Below are 22,040 nucleotides of genomic sequence, written 5' to 3' on the forward strand. Positions count from 1 at the left end.
ACGTCAAGAAATGTGGAGGAAACCACAGAATCTACAAATGAAAAGTGCTCTCAGGGGATCTGAGAAAACAGCACCAAATATATTATTTAAAAAATTAAATATTATTTACAAAAGTATATTTCACAAGTGACCGTTTCTTTATATATATATATATATATCTACTTGAAAATCTTTTTATAAAGGGGACACCTCTTTTGCACACACTGGTCCACCAGTGCGAACTGACTCAGCGTGATGCTCCTGTGACCGGAGCTGGGGCGGTACCTGGTCAGGCCTCGTTGAGAGCCCGTGGGCATCAAGTTTGGCTATATCTGATTCACAACAAATTAACCCACCAGCAGCCAGAGAGGAAGGGGGTGGGGGGGATCTAGATGTAACCCACTGGGGCCAAGGCCATACAACTTAGGGTGGCACAGGGGTGGTGGAACTCGTCTGCCGGCAGAACTTCTGTTTAAAGTACAGGCAGCTAGCTGCTGCCAGGGTATAAAACTCCATGCCTCTCCCTTTCCAACCTCGCCCTTTCCTGTTTTCCTGACCCCTGACCCTCTGCCCACGCAAACTCCAATTTCCTGAACCAACCTGGGGTGAATGGATGCGGTCTTTGGTTATGCTCTGAGTTGATAATTTGGTGAGGAACTGAACTAAAGAATGAACGGCCGGAGGCCGAGAGCTGCGGCATCGCCACTGCTCCGCTGCGGCCTCCCCTGTACGCGAGGCATTCGATAGACAGGCAAGCCAGGAATGGGGCCAAAGCTATAGGGCGCACGTCTGGTTTCACTGACACACAGCGACAGCCTAATGGATTTTCCTTTCCTGTAATTTCGGAAAAACACCAGATCTCTTATACCAAGTATGGCGCCATGTTTCCGTGGATACTCAACTGAACCTATATTAAAAAAATTTTTTTAATAGTCTGGACTTCCCCTGAGCAAAGGGGCTAATCAAAATTCATAAACAAAGCAACTTCCTTCAGCAGAGAGAGAGAGGAGGAAACCCATGGTGCGTGTGCTGGCAGCCAGCTCAGGAATGTGCAAACTGAAAACGGTTTCTGCTGGGACCTCGGAGCCTGGGAGCCAGGAGAAATTTTACCCTGGATGCAGAAGCGAAATATGTACTTCTTTTGAACCTCAGTCTGCCTGTCGGCAAAATGGATAAAACAGCTTACTCACTCAATTCCCAGAGCAGCTAAGGCACAGGAGGAACCGGGCAATAAGTCTTTTTTTGGGGGGTGGGGGGTGGGGGGGGTGAGAATCCATTCCTAAGAATCTTTTTGTTCAGCAGAGGCCTGACTCTGCCCCTGCGTTCTTTCTGACCATCCATTCTGCCAGGCCGGCTGCCCTCTACTCCAGCTGGCCAGGGCCTTGCCTCTCCCGGCTCCTCCACTCTGCAATCAGCACAGAGACACCAAAAGGCATTTCCAGCACAGACTCAGTCCCTGGGGATGCTTGGTTCTGCTTCGGGGGCACTAATGAGACACTCCTGGGCTGGCTGCCTTCATCCTGGTCAACCAACTTCACAGATCCTCAGCTCCATCGACTTACTCTTCTGTGACTTTTTACGGGAAACTTCCCTTAAAGATCAGCCTGCTTGGAGAATGAGATGCTGATAATTCTGTAACATACACATATTAACAATAATATTTTCTGCATAAGAAATGAAATCAACTCATTGAAGTGGCTCTCAGGCCATGCACCCTGTACTGGCCAGACTTCTCAATGTTGGGCAGAGGTAACAAGCTCCTCTCTCTCATGAGCCTTACAGGGACTTGTTCTGCACTGTCACACCACCATGAGGTTTGGGTGGGGATGGGTGAATAGGAAGTGTGACCCCTCTGCTGGGCCACATCGACCGAGATTTCTCTGCCCACGAGACAGTCAAGTCCACGAAGAACAACTCAGGGCATAAAGGATCCACCTGCCGGGCGAGCACTGGCGCAAAAACATATGGGCTTATGTTTTTCATGGTCTACATGGATGGAAATAGAGGGAAAAAACACGCCATACTCTATATACAAAAGAACTGCTGATCCCCCAAAGCCCAGACACACCCAAAGAAGAAAGCTACCCCTAACCTACAATGACTCCAATCTAATGATTGCCAGGCACTGCCCACACGCCCCATTCCTGGGTTCCTGGCCACACTGCTCTTTAATAAGGGCCAGGGAGGCAGAATTGCTAACTGGCTGTACTGTTTCATTTTCTGGCCCTACAGTTGAGCCATGCCTATTCCAGCTCTCCTTAAATTACAGATTTTACTTGGTTTATTCATCAAAACCTTTGGGATCTTTGGATCTTGAGCCCAGAGCAAAGGGCAACACCTTTCCCCTCACATACAATGGCTGAGGAGGCAAAGAAGAGAACCCCCAGGCGTGGTGAGGCTTCAGAGTCATTAAAACCCATCTGGGCTCTGCCCAGTCATTGAATGCTGCCAGCAACACCCTCCTCCGCCCCCTCAGCCCAAGAGAACCCAGGTCTCGCCCCATCAGCTAGTTAGAAATGGGGCCACTTCTTGTGCTCATTGCTAACCTGGCACATTCAGTGTCAGGGACAAAGGCTTCCGATCAGAGAGAATGCAGTCATGAGGTATTTTTTTTTCTTTGTCCTTTTAGACAAGTTGATTATTTCAAGCCTAGCTTAGCAGGTCTCTAGGAGCAGCACAGTGTTCTCCCTTCCGCCACCCCCACCCCACCCCCAGACTTACCCACTAGCCAGGACCCTTGGGGTTCCCCCATCCCTCCTTCCTTTCACCCTTGTGCCACTGTGCACCCGACCAGAGGCCATCTGGCAGCTCCTGCATGGGCCCCGGGGCCCCTATCAAGGTGGGCTGCCACCATGCATCAGGCATCTGTTCCTTTTGTGGTTTTGTTTTTAGCCAACACTAGAACAGAGAGAGAAGCCAGGATCAACTCACAGACAGATAGAAAGCAAAGAGACAGAGAGACAGTGATTTGGAGGCCAGTCACCAGAAAGATGTCATCAGGGTGAGAGCTGCCCCAGATGGCCCCTAAATGGCTGGAACCAAGTGTTCAGTCACTCTCTCACGCTCAGGCAGAGTGCTCAGTTGGATGGCATTCACGTGGATACTGGGTTGGGGGGACTTCTTCCATCAGTCCCAGCCATTGTCCTTGATCATGTGTGCCAACTCAATGATGTATTTGCCTTCTTTATACTTCTGGCTGCTTTCAAAGGCATGCTCCTAGATGAGAGAGAAGAATGACAAATAATGAGCCACCAATGACCAGGCAGCTGATGTTGCGACATAGACACAGAGGCAGTGGCAACCAACGGTGGGGGGCAAGACCCCTGGGGTGTGGTGCGGCTTCACCCAGAGTCATGGAGCGACCATCTAGACCACTCATGGGCTCCTGTCCCCTTGCTTGCCACGGAAGCTAGGGCCAACACTAGACTCCTCTCAGTCTGACACGGGAACGTCTGGAGGCTCTGCTCCGTCCAGTCTTTGCTCAGATAGAGGTGCGGACTATGTTCCTTACTTACCATCACAACTTCCTCGATCCCTCGGCCCCCCTTCCCGGCTGGATTTTTCTCAGAATAATTGATCCCTTTTCAAACACACACTATAACCTGTGTGTGTTTGACGACTATCAGTCTCCACTACTAGGATCTAAGCCTAAGGGAGGCAGACAGGTTCTTCACTGCTAGTTCCTAAAAGACGCCCGGGCTGCAGGGCTTTCATACACCCTTGTCAAGTCAGAGGGGGTGCTGTGTCCACAAGCCTCAGGTCTCTGCTTTGTGGTGCTGACCCAGTGGCTGCATGCGCCTCAAATTTGTGTATCGTTCCCTACCCCCACCCTCCAGGAAAGCAGCGAGGTCTGATTACGCTACTAAATAGTCCCTGTCCTGCGTGTAAGAGAACAGGCATTCAGCAAGAGAAGCTAAGTACCGAGAGGCCAGACAGTCTTCTTTCCATTGTGTCTTACTGTTTCTGTGTCAGATGTGTTGTGTTGGGTCTGCTTTTCCCTCACAGCCTCTTCCCAGGGCAGACAGGCTCTGTGTGAACTCTGGGCTGGAAAGGCTGGCAGTCCCCTGGACCCGCCCCAACTACCAGGCCTCCCAAGGGAAGACTCAATTCAAAACCACCTGGCAGGTTACCTTTCTAAAGACAGCACTGTGGGCTCTCCCAGCTGATAAGCCCCATAGAATGAAGGCACGTGCAGACTCAGGATGAGCGAACCATTGTAGGCACCAAGATAGGTACATAAGAACCCCCTGCTGTATCATCTGAAAACCATTGGCTAAGGAAGGGACCCCACAGTCAGCCGTAGGGGCGGCATCTCCTGCTCTCGATCTCAGGGGCCCCGCGATCCAGGTAAGGGTTCTGACTTGGGTCTCTCGCTTTGAGAGAGGAATCATTTCACAGACAAAGTGCAGACAGGACACGAGGGGAAATGAGCATGTGCAAGCACACCTGAGAGCTGTGGGCTCAGCAGTCCTTTTCCCCCTGAAGCTTCACTAGCCCCCAGCTCTGGGGGTGGGTGTAAGAGAGGGAAACATGGGTGAATGAAGGTCTCTGTAAGCAGAAAATAGGGGCTGAGAAACAGAAGGGGAAGAAATTTGTGGATAATCACACCCAGAGCTATGGCCCCGAATCACCCAGAGGGTTATTGTCCTCTCAGTCACAAAGCTGTCCTCTTAGGCACAGCAAGGCTGATTTTCAATAATCCATGATCACAGAGTGGGCAGAAAATAAGAATAGGAATAATGCTGTCAGTACACTTCTGTTGGAAACAGACTCCAAGCCCAGACGTTTCTTTAGCACTAGCCAGAAGGACTGGGTTGATGATCTGTGCACTGACCCCAAAGTGAGTTGGACCAATCAATCCCCACTGTGAGAGTCACAGGCCCCAGTCCTAACCAACTCCTGCCCTGACAAAGAACCCATCCCCCAAGACGCCCAGTTGAAGAGTGCCGGAATGATGATCTCATTGGGAGCGTGCAACCGCGAGGCTCTCTGAAGGTTGAGATTACAACAGAGAATCCGATGGTGTCTAGCATAGGGCCTAGCACCCAGTGGATGTGCTAGCAAGGTTTGCTGAAGCCATCAAAGGACAGTGGTTGAGAGCATGGGCTAGCCTGCTTCCAATCCTGGTTTGGCCACTTAATGGCTAGATAAGCCTGGGCATCCTCTTACCCCTCCCTAAGCTGGAGTTTCTCCCTTTCTAAAGCATGCTCAGCTTCTCCATCAGTAAATAATGGATGGAACCCATCTCTAGGACTTCAGTCAAAAGTAAATAAAATGATTCATGCTTAGTAGATGACGGTCAACAAATGCTTTGCGTTCTTGTTATTATTTACTAAACCAACGGTAAGGGTGTGTGTCTGAGAGGCAGTGTGAAGCAATGAGTCGGAGAAGGGGAGTATCCGAGGAAAGGGAGGGGAGGGGCAGACAGATGTGTGTGCAGGGATCTGCTCTTTGAGCCCAGGTCCCTGTGGCCAGGGTGGAGAAAAGAGGTTAAAAAGAGAGAGAAAGAGAGAGCACTATTCTCGTGTGAGATTCTCCACTATTCCCTTTGCAGGCCTCTCCGTCCACCAGAATTCTCAGTACTTACATATTTCCAGCCCAGGGTGGTTTTGCAGTTTTCACAGTAGATGTCTGCGACTGCATGCAGTCCTGTTAGCAGCACCCGCTCTTCTGCGGGCCCACAGCCCACGTTAACTCTATGCCAAGGGACACAGGGAGAGCAGGCAGTCAGTCCCAGCTACTTCTTCATCATTCCAGCCGAGCTTCCAAACTTAAAATGAATTGGACAAGGCTGCCCTAGGGGAAACCAGCACTGGGTACATGGTGTGTAGCTGGGATATTTAACAACCCCAAAAGATAGAGGGGCAGCATCTCCCTCTATTTACATGTACTTCCCACCTCCACTCCACCCAGTGCATCAACCACAGCCAGTCTGAACGCTTGAGACTTTGCAGGGAATTCATGTGCTATTGCTACCGAATGCTTTTCCTCTTGTGAACCCACTGGCAACTGCAGTGCAGCGCCCAAGGCCTGAAATCCTCACCGATGAGGACATCTCTGCCCTCATCCCAATGTGCCCACCCTGGAAGGGCATGTATTCTTTATAGTCAAAGCTATTACCCAATCGTGACTGCCACATTGGGAGAGCGACACCGGGGTTAGGGGGCGGTGTTGTTAATGGTGGCGGAGAAGACAGAGACCGCTGTTTAATTGTTGGCCAGGATTGCTTTCCCCATCCTTAAAAAGTTGTACCAAAAAAAAAAAAAGAAAAAAAAGGTACTCACACTGAATTAAAGAGGTACGCTCGCCCTTGACTTCCTTGGAAAGACTGAAATGCAAGAAAACACCGTCAGATATCCACTTCACCCACCCCGCCCCAGCCCCAACCATCATGACCTCCCCGGCTTGACACAGCAAAACGAAGCTCGGCGCCGGCCAACAGTCCAGCTGGCAGATGGCACGGGGGAGGAGAAGGCAGAGTAAACAGAGCTATGGAGTTTGGACCAGCCTACACTTTCAGTGTTGTTTTCCAGCCCAGGAGAGAAAATGGAAAAACAAAACCAAAAAAAAAAAAAAGACTACAAATCCACAAATCTCCACATCTTAAAAAAAAAAAAGTCATCCCTCTTGGCACTGCCTGACATCATCGATCCACCTGAGATAATTAACCAAATCAGCCTTTGCTGGTCCCACTTGATTTCGGCCATCTGTGCAGGCCACCACGGTCTGGGGTGGGGTGGGCTGGACGGGGAAAACCCATGTGAGCACTTCTGCTCACCCTCTGGGTTCGGCTCTGCAGAAGTCAGCAATTACCACCCAGCACAGAGAATCTACAGGAACGACCCCTACTCCCCCTAAGTGCCAGGATAGCAGAAACCCTCCTGCCTGGGAGCGCAGGAGTTCTCCCCCTTTGAGGTGTAAGCAACTTGATCTTTTGATCACAGAGATGCTCATTAAGCTGCAATCCCATTTTAAACTCTAGCTTTCAACACGAGCAGCTTTCTTCCGGCCAGAGGGTGGCAGAAACAGTTGAAACAGGAGCCAGAACTCGCCCCGCACATTGGCGTCTGCTTTAGTCAGCACAGGCCCTCTGCGTGCACGCCTGCTCTGGTTACACAGGGACAGCTGGCTGACATGAGGCAGCCGTGTCCTGCCTTGCTGCCTGCATTTTTAATAAGGGCCGACAAGCACAGCCTAGGTCTTTTCTTTAAAACCCGTCTGTAGAAGGAATGAATGAGTGTGTGTGACTGAAGTAACGAATGAGAAAGCAAAGCCACTCCCATGACCTGTTATTTAGGGGCTGGAAAAAAACACCACAGTGCTGCCTGGCTAACAGATGACCAGAGGGGAGGAGCATGCCAGACCTACACTGAGACAGTCACGTTGCCAGACGGAGGACTTCAGGGATCAGTGCCGCCTGTGGGAAAGGCAGAAGCCTCTCTTGGAGGAAGGACCGCCCCTGGGGCAGCTGGCTTGCTTGAAGCCCTCTCTAGGGACCTTCACTCCAAGGTTCTAACCCAACTCACTTTCCTTTGGGCCTTGAGCCACCTCGAGGGACCCCCGGGGCTCCCAGATTAGAAATGAGTGGCTATGAGTGTCCCAGCCCCAAAACCCGTACGCGGGAAGTCTGCGCCAGCTGCATATTAGATGAGGCGGTCCCCGGCCCAGAGAGCCTGGATGTGGCAAGATCAAGGCCTGACTGGCAGGGCAGCGGAAGCCCTGCTCGATCGGACCCTCCTACGGTCTCCAGCCTTCTCTTCCTAGGTTCCCAGGACACCCTCCGCTCCAGTCAGCACAAACCACGTATACTTTCTGGAATGCCTACCGTCCCCTCTGACCAGCCATCAGCTTTGATGTGGCTTCCCGCCTCTCCTAGAGGAGACGCCCACGGGCACCAATGTTTTGGACACTTCTTGTCCGAATGCCATTCCTATTCTTAGTCGTTAGCACCCGAGGTTTAAATTATTTATACAACACAGAAATCCACTTGCAGCCAAGTGATTATATGGCTACTTTTCTTTCACAGACAGGTTTGTATTCTCATCATCTTTTGAAACAAACAAACGCCAACATCTAGTGTTGTGCTGTTTTGTGACAGTCATGCGTCACTTCAGAGCAGTCGGTGGGACAGGATGCTATGAGGTTTGGGTGTCTGTGGAGCCCCATGGCGTAGACTGGGCCTGCTTTTGCTGTCCACATCTCGAATAAGCTTCTTGTCACTGATCGGTCAAGTGCTGATTAGCTTTTGCCTTTGGCCCTCAACCCATGCCAATAATTTCCCGTATTTGATATAGGCCCTCTCACATTTCCGTTGGTGCTGTAGCTTTCAGGGGAGCTGACCCTTAGCAGCTCGGAGTCATTGTTGTCCGGTGGGACAGGCCTAAATCAAGAGCAGCAGCTCTCACCGTTGTCGATTAGCTTTCTGTTTCACGTTCAGGTGGACACTGCCGCTGCTCTGGCTGGCACAGGTGTCAGTGCACTGGGGAAACCGTGATGCGCTTCACGGCAATAGTGTCTAAAGAAAGTCCAAGAGACGTGTGATGTGTGATACATGATACAAGATGCTGCCCGCTGTTACTGGTTTCTTCAAAGGTAGCAAGGGCCACCCTATGAGAATGGTGTTGGTGGGAAACTTACCCTTTGTACCCCACAACCTGAATTGAACCCCTCCCTCTCGACTTTCTTTTTGTTCCCCAAATTCAAAGAACACTTGCATGTTTGATATGCATCCCCGCAAAGATGTCAAAACTGCCATATTGCTGTGGTGTGACGCATATAGTGCAGAATTCACTGGGGGAAGGGTTAGCGAGATGCAAACACTGCCCTCAGACATGCACAGACATACGGAGGGCATACCAAGAAACAAAGCCTCATGTTTTGTTGCTTTTAGTAAAAGGTTTCTATGGTTTCATAGCAACACCTCTGACTTACCCTGGTGTGTGTGTTACGCATTACACACACTCTCACATTTTCAGGAAGCCCCTTTGTGTACAGACACGGGGGTGGGGCTGATGGAGTGCTGGTAAGAATGCGGAACAACTGGAAAGCTCATGGAAAAGAGTTTGGCGGTTGCATTTACTCGGGTTAAATGAAAAAATGCTCACAAAAATCTGCAAGTGATTTTAGGAGATTTTTTCATATTAACCCAAACCTGGAAACAATCTCAAGGTCTGTCAACTGGTGAACAGAGGAATGGTATATTCATATGCTGTGCTACTACTCTATTAGTAGGAAACTATTGATACACGTAACATCACGGGTGGATCTCAAATGTCATGCTAAGAAGCCACACTCAAAAGGTCCTCATGTACTACACGATTGTTTCGATGACGAAAAAGCAAAACCGAGAAGTTGAGAAGATCAGTGGAAAAAAGAAAGATTTCGAATGAAGATTTATAAATAAATTTTATGTATTCTATAAAAAATGTTACATAAGCCGCATCTCAAATCTCTTCTAAGCAGCTCTGATGGCATTGTGAACTTCATGCACTGTGCCTATAGGATTAGGAATTGTAAACACTCTCTTAATCTGCTTAGAAATATGCCACGGAGTTTCAAGTGTTTGCACCCTTTTCCCCGCCACCCTGCTGTTTGTTTTTTAAAACACTCACTTCCTGAACAAGTTTCAAGGATAACTGTGGTCAGCAAAACTTAGCAAAAACCTTTGAGCCATCGATAGGTGTGCTGGGAAACAGGATCCAGACTTGCATAAGCCCCAGGGTGCTGGTATTCCACTTGAACCTACTGTTCTGTGAGAGAAAGCTCTTCCACGGGGGAAAAACTGTTCAAAGATTTGTGCTAAATGCCTGAGGACTTTAGAACCTTTTCACCACTGTTATCAGAACGTAAAAAAACAAATTTCTTTTTAAGGACCAGATTTGATCACATATACGCTTAATAAATTTTAAACAGGAATTGTATAATGGCTTCTTTTGTAGCCCTAGGGACTGAGGGCATGTTTATAGCGTGTGTATGCATTACACGGGCGTGCCCAGCACTGTGCATCTATTGAAGCCCCTGGGTGGCGCAGCCAACTGAGCGCTGGCCAAGTGGTTGGTGGGTCCGAGGGGCCTGGGGTCACCTTGGAGACAGGCTTGGCCATCTGCTTTGGAAACCAGCGGTAAGGGGCAGCTCTGCTGCACACACGCGCCGTTGCCACGAGTCAGAATGGACACAACAGCACGGACACCGCCACGTTCTTTAGGAGTCTCTCCTCGATCACGTTACTGCCGGGTGACTGGGAATCGTCCTCCAGGCCACTGCTCTGGGGCAAGGCCTAAAAGTAACTTTCTCAGACTGACACCACTTACAATTCCTAGAGAGAGGGGTGAGGAGGGAAGGGCAGAGGACAGAGAAGGAAAGCAGCCGCCAGGGGCCCAGAGGCACCCTCGCCGGACTCCTGCAGGCCAGGGTTACCAGCCTATGCTGGCAGAGTCCCAGGGGTGCCGAACCCAAACAGGGCTGTCCCCATTCCAACATCTGCCCAGGAATCCTTCAGGGACAGGATCAGGAGCCCCTGGGGTTCCCTCAGTCCGGGCACTCGGGACTAGCTACATTTCCTAGGGCAGAACTCTCCTTCCACCACTGCGTCCACCTGGGGTCCTGGCAGGCCAGCATTTCTGATGGAAAAATAGTCATGGACAGCAACAGGCATCTTGCAGATACACACCGACAAGAATAGCCCAGCTGGACGGCGGTATCCTGTGGGGCCCAGCCCTGCCTGGCACAACCTGGCACGGCCCCGCGCTCCCTTGGATGAGGGTGGTGCTGAAGGTGGGGAGGCGGAAAGGAAGTGAAGGAAGCAATTAGAGTGAAGCAAACAGCGTTTCAGACCAGGAGATCGCCAACAGACTGGCGGGCACATTCGTTTGCTGTCAGAACTGCCAGGCAACGAGGCGGTGCTTTTCCATGTTGTGCATCAACCCAGCCCTCCAGGAAAGGGTTGGCCCCCCCTCCACCCTCCCGCACGAAACTACACAAAACTTTTCTTCTGCCCGTTAAACGAACAGTTCCAGGCCCAGCCCTTCCAGACAGCTCAAAGGAACGGAAAAGGCTTTGGGTTTCCGGTGGGGTAGCCAAAACCACGGCTTTCTGGCCTCTCTGAAAGTCTGGAGGGCAGCCATTCCTTCTAAAAGCAGGAGGGCCACTGGTAAACGATCCCATACTCGGGGGGCTTTGGGGGAGCACCCGAACAGAGCAAATATGCAAGTCCCTTCCTTCAGTGGTAGACGAAGGAAGGTTAACTGCAGCCCCGAGAGGAAAACACAGCAGGGTAGATACGCAAGGCTCCTAGAACCCCAGTCCCCACCTTCGGGTCCTGTTCACCTGCATACGCTCAGGTACATAGGACCTACTGGAAGGGCAGAGTCTCTCAAACTCAGGTCCCCTTCTCCTCTTACTGAGAAGCAGCTCACCTACTAGAAATTGAACATGTGCTTCAGGAGAGAGATGCACAGAGAGATGTGGGGCCAGACGTGCACCTGCCTGGTCATCCCTTCATCCCTGTGTGCGTGGGACAAGCATCTAGTTCTGGCACCACACGATCCAACTTCCAGTCCTGGTTTCGCAACTTATTACTCATCTCTGAGCAAGCTGTTTCATCTCCCTCAGCTTCCACGACTTCTAAACCTGCCGATGGCGCCGTATCTAAACAACAGGGTGGCGAGCACTTGGTAAAACAAAGGAAACGAAGGCCAGTGCTTGTGTGCTCTCCACCCTTCTCAGACCCTTGAACCTGCTTGGTTCTTCGAGCTTCGGTGTTTAGCAACGATGCTGCTCTCTGATGTCAACGGGCAAGGTGTTCCCTCTTTGCACCTCAATGTCTCCATCAAAATGGAGGGGCTGGCCTGGATCTCCCCCCGATATTCCAACGTGCACCTCACGGGCCGACACGACTGCACAGGATTCAGTCACACGCCATGTCCCAGTTGTACCACTCAGGCCACTTACCATCCATCTCTGAGCCCCGATGTCCTAATTTGAAAAGTGGGCACAAGAAAACAGAACTCTCAGTTTTTATATGATAACTAAACCAGAGACCCTGTATAAAAGTGCTTTATGAACTTCTAGGTTTTACAACCATGTTCATCACAGCACTGTTTACAATCGTAAAATGAGAGAAACCACCTAAATGCCTACCAGTGAAAGAATGGATCGACTATAAGTTCATACACACAATGGAATACTACAGCATGCTAAAGAATGACAGTGAATTGTGAAACATCTCGTAACATGGAAGATAATTATGGCTAAGTAAAACTAGTCAAGCGGACAATTTGTAAAAGGCCACTACTATGGGACATCAAGAAAAATGTCTTAAAAGGCAAGCCAGAAAAAAAAAAAAGGAAAGAAATCTTCATTTCTACCAAGGGTGGGAGGAGAAGCCTGACATGCCACACTTAATGGGTAACAGAGGGAGATACTCAAGAATATACCATATATACTTGTGTATAAGCCGAGTTTTCCAGCACATTTTTAATGCAGTTTTTGTGGTAAAATTAGGTGTCTCAGTTCACATTCGGGTTGGCTTATACTCCAGTATATACGGTATATGGGGTTGACAGAGGATAAGTGTACAAGGGTATTTACCTTTGCTGCAAATATATTCATGAATGTGGTGCAATATAGAAGAGATAAAGTAACGAAAACTTACGGGACATAACCAAACATCTTGAATGAATGAGTCACAGGAGCTGGGGCTCAGGACCATGGACTCGGTGGAGACCAAGGTCAGCTGGCCTATCCTAGGCCACATAAAGGCAATGGTCTACATTCTACGTTGGTGAGCAGCCACTGGGGTCTTCCAAAGCTTGTGAGTGGTCACCCACGGTGGAGAAGAGTGAGGAAAACCAAAGGCACATGGAAACAATTCAACTCTCAGCAGCCCTAGTGGACGGAATACAACTGTCCCCCAGGGCTCCCAAGGAAATCATCTTTATGGAAGCAGCTAGCCCGATCTTTCTCTGATAGAGGAGAGCCTGGGGTGGGTTTGAGTCGCTGATCTTTCGATTAGTGGCTGAGCGCTTAATCACTGCACCACCAGGGCTCCCGAGGGAGTCCCTCAGGGCACTCAGTGAGCAAGCAACAGAAGTTTTCAGACAGATACCAAGGAGGATTATCTGCTGGCCGAGGACTGCCTGCCACCTCACTGCTGATCTGACAGACGCTCCAGGGAAGGGGAAGGGCAGGCCTCTCTCATTCTTTCTCCATCCCTGGTTAAGCCTGGTAGGATTTCCTATTTAGTGTCGAAGTAAGCCGCAGGCTCCATTCCAACGAGCTGAACCCCAAGCAAAATAGCACTGGATCCTGTTTCGATTTCAGCCCCGAGGAAGCATATGGGAAAAGGAGAAAGGGTGATAATAAAGAACAATGAAAACACTGAAAACATCCAGAATTAGAGCCCAAGAGCAACGTTAAGAAGCTGGGAGCATTTAACGGAGAGGAAAGATGACTAACGGGGATTTTCTTCAGCTTCTCGGCAATGAGAACAGGAGGAAATGGACTGGGCTGGAGACGAGGGAAACGTGGGTTCGTGTTGAAGATGAATTTCCTGAATCTCTGCGTCTTCTACACTGGGACGCAGGTCACCAGGAAAGAACAAGGCCATCCACGCGTGTGCTCCCGGTTCACAGCCAGCTTTCACGTCTCCAGGTGTCTTTGAGATGCGGATTTGAAAAATAAGCTATCCACGTGGCCCAGGGGCAGAGGCAGGGCCCCCAGGGGTACCACAGGCCCCACGGCCCCTGGCCGTGAGCTACACAAGGGCTAGTGGGTCTCAAGTCACCCTCATTCCCAAACCAGCTGGAGGGAGGGGCAGAGAAGGGACTGGCTCTGACGGAGGAAATATCTGCTGTGTGGAGTCATAAAATTCCAGGGGCATGGGAACATCCATGCCTGGCGCCTGAAACTGGAAACAAAAGGTGGGGAGGAGAAATCACATTGAGTAAGTGTAGGGGTGTACAAATGATTATTTTAATTGCTGTATATAAGTTGGATTGGCCAAACATTGTGATGGCTCCTTATTGATAAGGACCCCTGCTCAAAAAAAATAAAAGAAAGAAAGAATAGCTTCTGGGGGTGCTTGTGTACAAACAAGCACCTCCTGGGATTGGATTCCTTGGTCTGGAGGTTCAGGGTCATGGTTTCACAGGCCAGGCCAGGTTATTGGCTGAGCAACACGTTAGTGCTATGTTCTGCCTTCTACTTTCTTGTGTGCTACCCAGGGTCTTACAAGCTGGCAGGTGGCAGTCAGTCCAAGGCACAACTGGTCTCTACTCACCTGGAGCGAGAGGGGAGGGAGAGTCAAAAATATGAGGAGGATTTGTAATGTGTGGCTGATGTCATCCATAAACTGCTTCTCCCTCGGCCCTGAGATGAAAAGAACTAAATGGTGCCAGGCTCCCACTAGTGAACATCTCGATCGATGATTCCTGATCAAAAGGTGGGGAAAGACAGAATTGATCTTCAAGTTCTCACATTTCAAATTCTGGGGCCATGGAGATTGTCTTTATACCTTAAATTAAAAATATCCCCTGAGATCAGGTATCAGGCATCAAAGACCCAGAACAAACAATCCTATCAATGTGAATGAGAGGGGGTGCAGAGCAGAGACCAAAGCCCATCTGTAGACAATTGGACATCCTCTTACAAAAGGGTCACAAGGAAGAGACAAGCCAGTCAGGGTGCAGTATAGGAACAATAAAACATACAACTTTCCTCTAGTTCTGTAATGCTCCCCCACCCCCAGCCACCCGCCACTATCATGACAACCCAATTCTACCTTAAAAGTCTGGCTAGACCAGAGCGTGTACACTGGTACAGAGAAGAGCTGGAAGCACAGGGAATCCCGACAGATAAACCTCTCGGGACCCATATTGAGAGTGCCGATACCAGGAGGGGAAGGGGAAGGTGGGGGCAGAAAAGGGGAACAGATCACAAGGATCAACAACTAAAAAAAAAAGCAATCAATTAATATCCCTACATTGTCCTTGTAGAAACTAAACTGTTGCCTTGGTAAATGTTTGCTGTGTGTGTTCTCAAAAACAACAAAAGAAATAAAATGTAAGGGAGGAACACAGGCCTGCCCATGTATTTGGACTTTCTGACAGAGATGCACTGGGCTGCTTTCCGGACGGGCTCTGCAGGTGGGGGCAGGGGGGGAGACAATGCCTGCACGGCCTGCTCCCCAGGCCCTCTCCTCAGCCTGCGGTGCAGTGGGAAAGAGTCAGGCTTTGGAACTAGGGAGGCTTTGAACCCATCCAGTCCTCAATAGCTGTTTAACCTTGGGAAAGTGACTGCGTCTCTCTGAACCACAGGGTCCCAGCTATAAAAAGAGAAAACAAAAAAACCCCTACTCCACAGGAATGCCACAAGGTTTAAATGAATGGGTACATATACAGCACAGGGTCTGGCTCACAAAAAAAGCATCTGATCATTGTTTGCCTCCTTTGACACCGTGATTCAAAAATGGGAGCAGCCTGTCTAGAGGGGTTGTCTCTCTTCCATGCCCCTCCCAAGCGGCCTCGGGGCCTCAGGCAGTGTGGTTGTTCTCTCTTGAACCAAGAGCTGACTAAGCCTCTCCAGTCTGTGGCAAAGGGTTAGGACAATAGATGCCAGTGTAAACACGCAGCCAGTGGGAAAAGAGATGCTGCCAGCACTCAGCCTGCTGCTGTTCCCTCCCCGCTGTCCACAGCAGAGTGCGCAATGGGCAACATGTGTTCCCCAGAAGGACACTGGGCAGGGGATGCCTATCATTAGACACGCCCCATCCTCTACAGAAAGATGTCCCGGTGGCTTCAGGGTTCAGAGACGGAGCCCTGGGAGCAGGCTGCAATCACAGCAGCAGTTGAGGTCAGGCGGTTTGTGGCTCAAATCTTAAAAATAAACCTTCCGATGTGCTGGAGCTCCCCTTTCTTTGAGGGGGGGGGGATTCGCTGGGAGTCTAGAGGAGAATGAGGCTGGGAAGAAGAGACGCCAATTTCCTGCCATTTCAGTTCCCACTGCTGATCCCAAAGCCAAGTGAAAATGCCCTGATACTACAAAGGATGCCTGTGAAGTCGGTGCAAAACCTGCAGGCACTCAAGGGAAGTCCTCGCCAGGGACCAATCCAGGCTGAAGGGTCAGAAAAGGCGCTCTCCTCCCCCAAGACTGAAGCCACTTCGAACTAGAGGTTGGGTCGCCTTGCAAAAAGGCGGTTCTCCCCAAACCGACACCGAAGATTCATAAGTGGGAGCTGACCAGACCAAGAACTACCACCTGGGTGCCCCATGCTAACTAAGCCTCAAGTGTCCTGATGTCTACCGTGCTCGTGGGGTGCCAAGGCCTCTGCTTCTTGACCAAGGGGGAGAGACGCTACTGTGTTCCTCAGCGGGGCATGAAAACTGCCAAATGTGATCCTTCCCTGTGCCTCTTCCTTTGTATCTTTCCTGGTCACAACAAAGCTGCAGCTCTAAGTATGGCATAAGGAGGCCTATTGGTGCTAACGGGTAGGCATTGGATTTGCTGTCCAAAGGGTTGGAGGTTCAGACTCACCAGCCACTCCATGAGAGGAAGGTGGGGCCATCTGCTCCCTTAAAGATTTATGGTGTCAAAGACCCTATATAAGGTTGCTGTGAGTTAGAATCCACTCGACTGCAGTGGGTTTGATTTTGTGGTGGGTAACTTTTAAAGCTGAGACCCTGTGAGCATTACAAGCAACCCATGGGAGCAATGAGAGCCAGCAGGGGCTGGTGTCTGCCTGTTTGGCAGATCTGAGCACTGATCTAGTCTCTGGGTGGCCAACGGCCAGGAATCGGGCATGGGTCACTGGTATGAAAGATGGTGCCTGTGAGTGCTGACCTAACCGTTGGTGGGTGGGGTTGAGTGACAGGATGCCAGGTGAGTGGCTGAGAAGGAGGGCGGAGAGAGACGTGGGAAAGTGAGGATGGAATCCAGTTATACACTTTAGGGATTCATTCATGCTGGTCCTTAAAATACAGCTAGCAATCAAGGTCGGATTTGCCCACTGTCCCCTTTGGTGAGGCTACAACCTACAGTGAAATTGGAGAGGTTTGATAGATGAAGGTTGAAGCAGCTCATTAAAATAAATGGCTCACACTTGGAATAGTGCTGACCAGGTGCCAGGCAGGATTCAAACTGTTTTACATGAGCTAAGTAACTTAATCCTCTCCAGGACCTGATGTGGTAGGTACAGTCATCATCCCTGTTTAGCAGTGAGGAAAGGGGGGCCAGGGGAGGTTGAGACATAAGCCCAGGGTCAAACAACTGATACATGATAGACTCCAGTCGACTGGCTCCAAGTCTGAGTGTGACAACCGCATAACAAGATGTTGTCTGAATGCACCTAATCCAACTGAAGGTGGCACTTGTACAGAGCATCAAAGTGCACTAGCACTTTCACATACACGAACAGACTCAGCCTCCAAACACGAATGCCCAGAGTTGGTAAAACCAGATCCAAACTTAACCCTACTGCTGTTGACTCCAAGCCCTACAGCTTTTTCTACCACCTGTTCACTTGGAAAAGTTGTCTCTTTGATGAACAAGGGAGGATCCAGCTGTCTGAACTGATGACAATCTTAGGCTACTATTCAGCCTTGTCTGCTCTGGTTCCATATTTGCTTAGCCACTGCCTAAATTTAATTATCTTGCTCCAGTGGGTTTGCCTTCCATAAATATAACACACAGAACAAGGTTTGGGGATTATCTGCTCCACTGTGAATCAATGGACTCGAATATCTGGCTTGCCGATTCGCCTCCTGCAGGTTGAGTTGGAATGAATCACTTCACCAGAGCTTGGTCACTCATAGGTGGATAAAACTAAGCCTGTAAACCTGTAATGCTTCAGGCGGAAAGGGGACCGCCGAGGGAACATTCTCAGCCTCCCAACCGCTTTCCCAGCTCGTTGATACATCAATGATCCACATTTAACAGCCCGTGAGAAGATCATGAAAGATTAAGACGCCCCATCAGGTCCCCTTCTTTCTGTGGCACATAAGCCTCATGCAGAGGGGGTGTATAAAAGGAGAGGCAAGCATATCAGTGCCGCCTGCAGGACTCCCGTGCAGTTGGCTGCCCTTTGAGGACAGTGAAGGGCCTCAAAAGAAAAAAAACAAAACAAAACAGAAATGACCAACTTCGGATTTTATTTCATAGACCTCATTAAGATTCAAAGGCCGTGTGCAGCCACTCACCTGATACATGGCCCTGGTCTACATTCCTACCAAACCTCGATTACAATGCTTCCAGGGACAGGGAACTCACTACCTACTGAGGAATCCCCATTTTACTGCCAACGGCTCCGACAATCCCTAAATTCCCTATATGAGCTAGGTTCTCCCTCCTTAGAGCTCCTGGATCCTCCATCTTCAGGGCTCTTGGCAGCATAAGACCATCCTTTAGATCAGAGGCTCTCAACCTTTCTAATGCCGTGACCCTTTAATACAGTTCCTCATGTTGTAGTGACCCCCACAACCATACAATTATTTTCGCTGCTACTGCATTACTGTAATGTTGCTATTGTTATGAATTGGGTGACCCCCAAAAGGGTGGCGACCCACAGGTTGAGAACCACTGCTTTAAATCTACTTTCTAGTTCAAAAGCTATTCTTTGGTCCGCATCAAGGCCTACTTCTATGAGGTGAGTCTCCCCCGGTCAGTAGCTTGGCATAATGAAAGGCTTACAGGATGGGATGGCTGGACTTGGTTCCTGGCTTCGACCCCTTCTCTGCCGTGAGCTCTTGGGGTCACGCTCATCGATCTCCCTGGTCTCGGGTTCCCTGCCTCCAGATGGGAGAGCAATACTTGCCTCATAGTATCTTGGCGTGCCTAATACTCAATACATGGTAGCCTCCTTTCTACCTACAGGCGCCCTGGTGGTAAAGTGTTAATGCATGCGGCTGCTAACAGCAAGGTGAGTGATTCTAAAGCACCAGGCTTCCTACTCCTATAAAGAGTTAGTCTCGGAAACTCGCAGGGGGATTTCAGCCTACGGGTCGGTGAGTCAGACTAGACTCGTCGCACTGGGTTTGTTGTTGTTTTTCCTTCTACCGGTGCCTTCAAGTTGTTCACCTGGTACTCCATCTCTCACCCAGCTTATCACTGCCTTTTCATTTTATACTACCCTTTCCACATTCCTCTCCTAAAAATAGTCATCAAAGCCCAAGCCCTCACACTGCAACAATCCATTGGGCTTCGGGTCACACACACCACAGTTGGCTGATGAGTAAGTTCCTTCCCTTCCAGGCACTTGTCTATCGTTAGGGCTTTCTTCTGGCGAGCTGATCAGCTCACACAATGGTACTCAGAAGTGTTGCAGTGGTCAGGGTCATGGTGAGGGCTTTTAGAAATTACAGTCAACGGGCTCTTATGAAAGAGTCAGGGTCATGTGAATAATGAAAAAGAGATTTGCCAAAAGGGTGCTTGCCAAGCTAGAGAAAACTAGGCACGGGTGATTTTAGGTCCTCCCTCCCTGCAGAGATGGGCAGGAGGACGGGGCCACCCTGACAGGCAAGATCTGATTATCTGCACCCCCGCTTGCCCGGTGTCCTGGGGCAGATCCCTGACCTGAGCAGGCAGTTTCATCATCTGTGAAATGAGGGGGTTGAGTAAGGTCTCCTGCGAGGGGGAACATTCTGGAAAGCATATTCTCCAGAGAATGGATGCCTCCCACAATAAACGAACATTTCTGACTCAGAGTTAGACCTCTTCCCTCGTGTTTTCAAACTTCCTGTTTATGTGCATTAAAAAAAACAAAACAAACCCAAAACACGGGTCTTTTCTGCTCAGCAGCTGATGTATCTTAGCTGATGATCCCTTGCCTAAGACGTTCCTCCTCAAGACTCAAGATACACCAATGCCCCCCCCCCTTGGGCACACTGCCACACACCAGGCACTGGACACACATCACAAGGGTCTTTGATCACCGGGTGGGGAAGATAAAGGTCCAATAATTGGGGAATGGTTCAGACTCTTGTGATCGGTGCTTCCCTGGTTACAAACCAGCAAATACTTAATGAGCCACTGTGTCCCCAGCCTTTGGGTGGGGGCCACGAGAACACAGAAAGCCGTGTTCTGCTCCAAAGGTGCAGCAGACAATCTGGCGAACTAGAAAGGGGGCTCGGACTGACACGAGAAGTCAACAGCGGCCCTTAACATGTCTGTGACATATAACAGAAAGGATGGTGACATGGGTTTTCCGTAGCGTGAATATCATCTCACAGCAACCAAGAGGGTGATCTGCAGTCCACAGATGAGGAAAGGCCATGCCCAGAACACAAATCTCAGGCAGCCCAGGCCTCTTTCTGGCATCTACGTTGTTTCAAAATGAGTGTGAGCACCATCACACACACACACACACACACACACACACACTCACACACACCTGTTGTTTCAAAATGAGCGTGAGCACCGTCCATCACTCACACAAACACAGACACACACACACACACACAATACAGGGTCTCCTATCACCCCTAATCCACTCCTCTTTCCTCACTGGTGGGATGGAAAGGGCGTGGGATCCCTAACAGGGCTGGGCAGTCACATCTGAAAGCAGAACTTGTTCATTTTTAAACAAGGGCCAGCCAGTTGGACCCGAGAGTGGGCGTTTCCATGCAAATTTCAGCACTTTCATGTTGCTCCATGAACTGAGCCTAGCCAGGACAGCAAGCCCTGAAGAGCCTTTGATTAGGTCTTGAGAGGGATTCAATTAGCATCATGCAAACACAGAGCAGATTCAGAGAGGAAAGGTCAGCTGCAAACCCTAGCATTTGCTATCAGCCATCTGCCAAGCAGGAAGTGCTACTCAGATCTATTTTTAATCATCTTCCCTAGGCTGGGGCTCCTGGGAGAAGGCAGAGGCGACGGTTAATCCAAGACAAACAGTCGCTTGCTACCTTTCCATGCACATTTTAAAATAGAGCCTCTGGATACTCAAGACCAACTTAAGACATAGAGGCCCGGTTCTTGGGTTCTGCCATTCTGGCATCTGCCCCAAAGGTAAGTGTGTAGGGCTATGGTCAGGGACCACTTCTTGGGGAAATAGCTTAAGATTGCTTGGAAACATCAACTGAGTCCATATAATACAAAGTCCCTAGAACCAGATTCCAAGCATCTTTGGGGTGTGAGTGGCAGAGGAAAGGAGGTCAGAGTGTGATCCCAGAATCACGGCCATGCCTCCAAGCAGGGAGAGATAACCAGGCAAGCTTCCTAGTCGCTCCTGTTTTTATTTTAGGTGCATCTTATCACGTTAGAAAGGTAAGTTAAAGCCAGGTTCATCCAAGCAGTAACCTCATGTTACTCAAGAATATGAACTGACTAAAGAAGGGGGGGTGGGGGTGTCTTCATCTCAAACCCCAAGGCCCCGGCCTGTCCAGTGGCTGCTCTGGCCAAGCAGAGGCACATTCTGTCCACTGGGATCCCCCAACTCTAACTGGCAGCAACGCTCAGGTCTCTGCTCAACTCAGTCCAAGGAAGGACACATCTCAGAGAGGCTCTGGATAGGGAGTCTGGCAACAAGCTATGCAGAAACCGCCTGGCTGGCTCTGAAGGGCCTTGAATTCTCCCAGTCCACACACTGAACACAGTTTCCTTGTCTCCGGACACACACTTCCAGCCTCCGGTTTCCACCCTCAGGTAAAGCATAAGCGTGTGTGCAATTGTGTCCCAGCCAAGCCAAAGTCCACCTACCAAGAAAGAGCTAGGGCCACCCAGCTGGGGCCTGATGCATCCAGTGCCCGAAGAGAGACCCGCGGGGTCCACCGGGCTTTTTACACACCGTTCCACCTGCAGTCTCCCCTCCTTTTAAGAGCTTATCTGGCAGTGAGCATCCGGTGGGAAAGCGAAGCCCAAAGGGCACCTTGGCTATGGGATCTTTGCCTGAGGATGTGAAATAGGAGCATGGGTATTTGGGGCAATTTAAAACCAGCCAGAGTCCAGCGAGAGAGGAAGAGACCGAATAGGGAAGCCTGTGCTGCCCAGGGGATCGAGCTCTCCTGGCCAGACTGGAGCCCCTCCCTCCGTGCTGGCCAAGCTGGAACTCCGTTCTAGTGAGCTGGGGCACA

The 22,040-nt window shown here is 50.1% G+C and overlaps 1 protein-coding gene across 1 annotated transcript in view; it reads right to left on the minus strand.

Moving 5' to 3' along the window:
• Positions 1-2,709: 2,709 nt before the first annotated feature.
• The window catches only part of YPEL2 (yippee like 2), a 57,159-nt gene continuing 37,828 nt past the window's right edge, over positions 2,710-22,040 (minus strand). The window contains exons 3-5 of the mRNA XM_004707013.2: positions 6,264-6,307; positions 5,567-5,675; positions 2,710-3,195 (exon numbers count right to left, since the gene is read on the minus strand). Coding sequence (XP_004707070.1) covers positions 3,106-3,195; positions 5,567-5,675; positions 6,264-6,307 — 243 coding nt within the window. The 3' untranslated portion in view covers positions 2,710-3,105. The remainder of the gene's footprint in view (positions 3,196-5,566; positions 5,676-6,263; positions 6,308-22,040) is intronic.

The sequence above is a fragment of the Echinops telfairi genome, unplaced genomic scaffold, assembly GCF_000313985.2.
Source record: "Echinops telfairi isolate 266 unplaced genomic scaffold, ASM31398v2 ScPeMD7_7458;HRSCAF=8496, whole genome shotgun sequence".
In the NCBI taxonomy this organism is placed as follows: domain Eukaryota; kingdom Metazoa; phylum Chordata; class Mammalia; order Afrosoricida; family Tenrecidae; genus Echinops; species Echinops telfairi.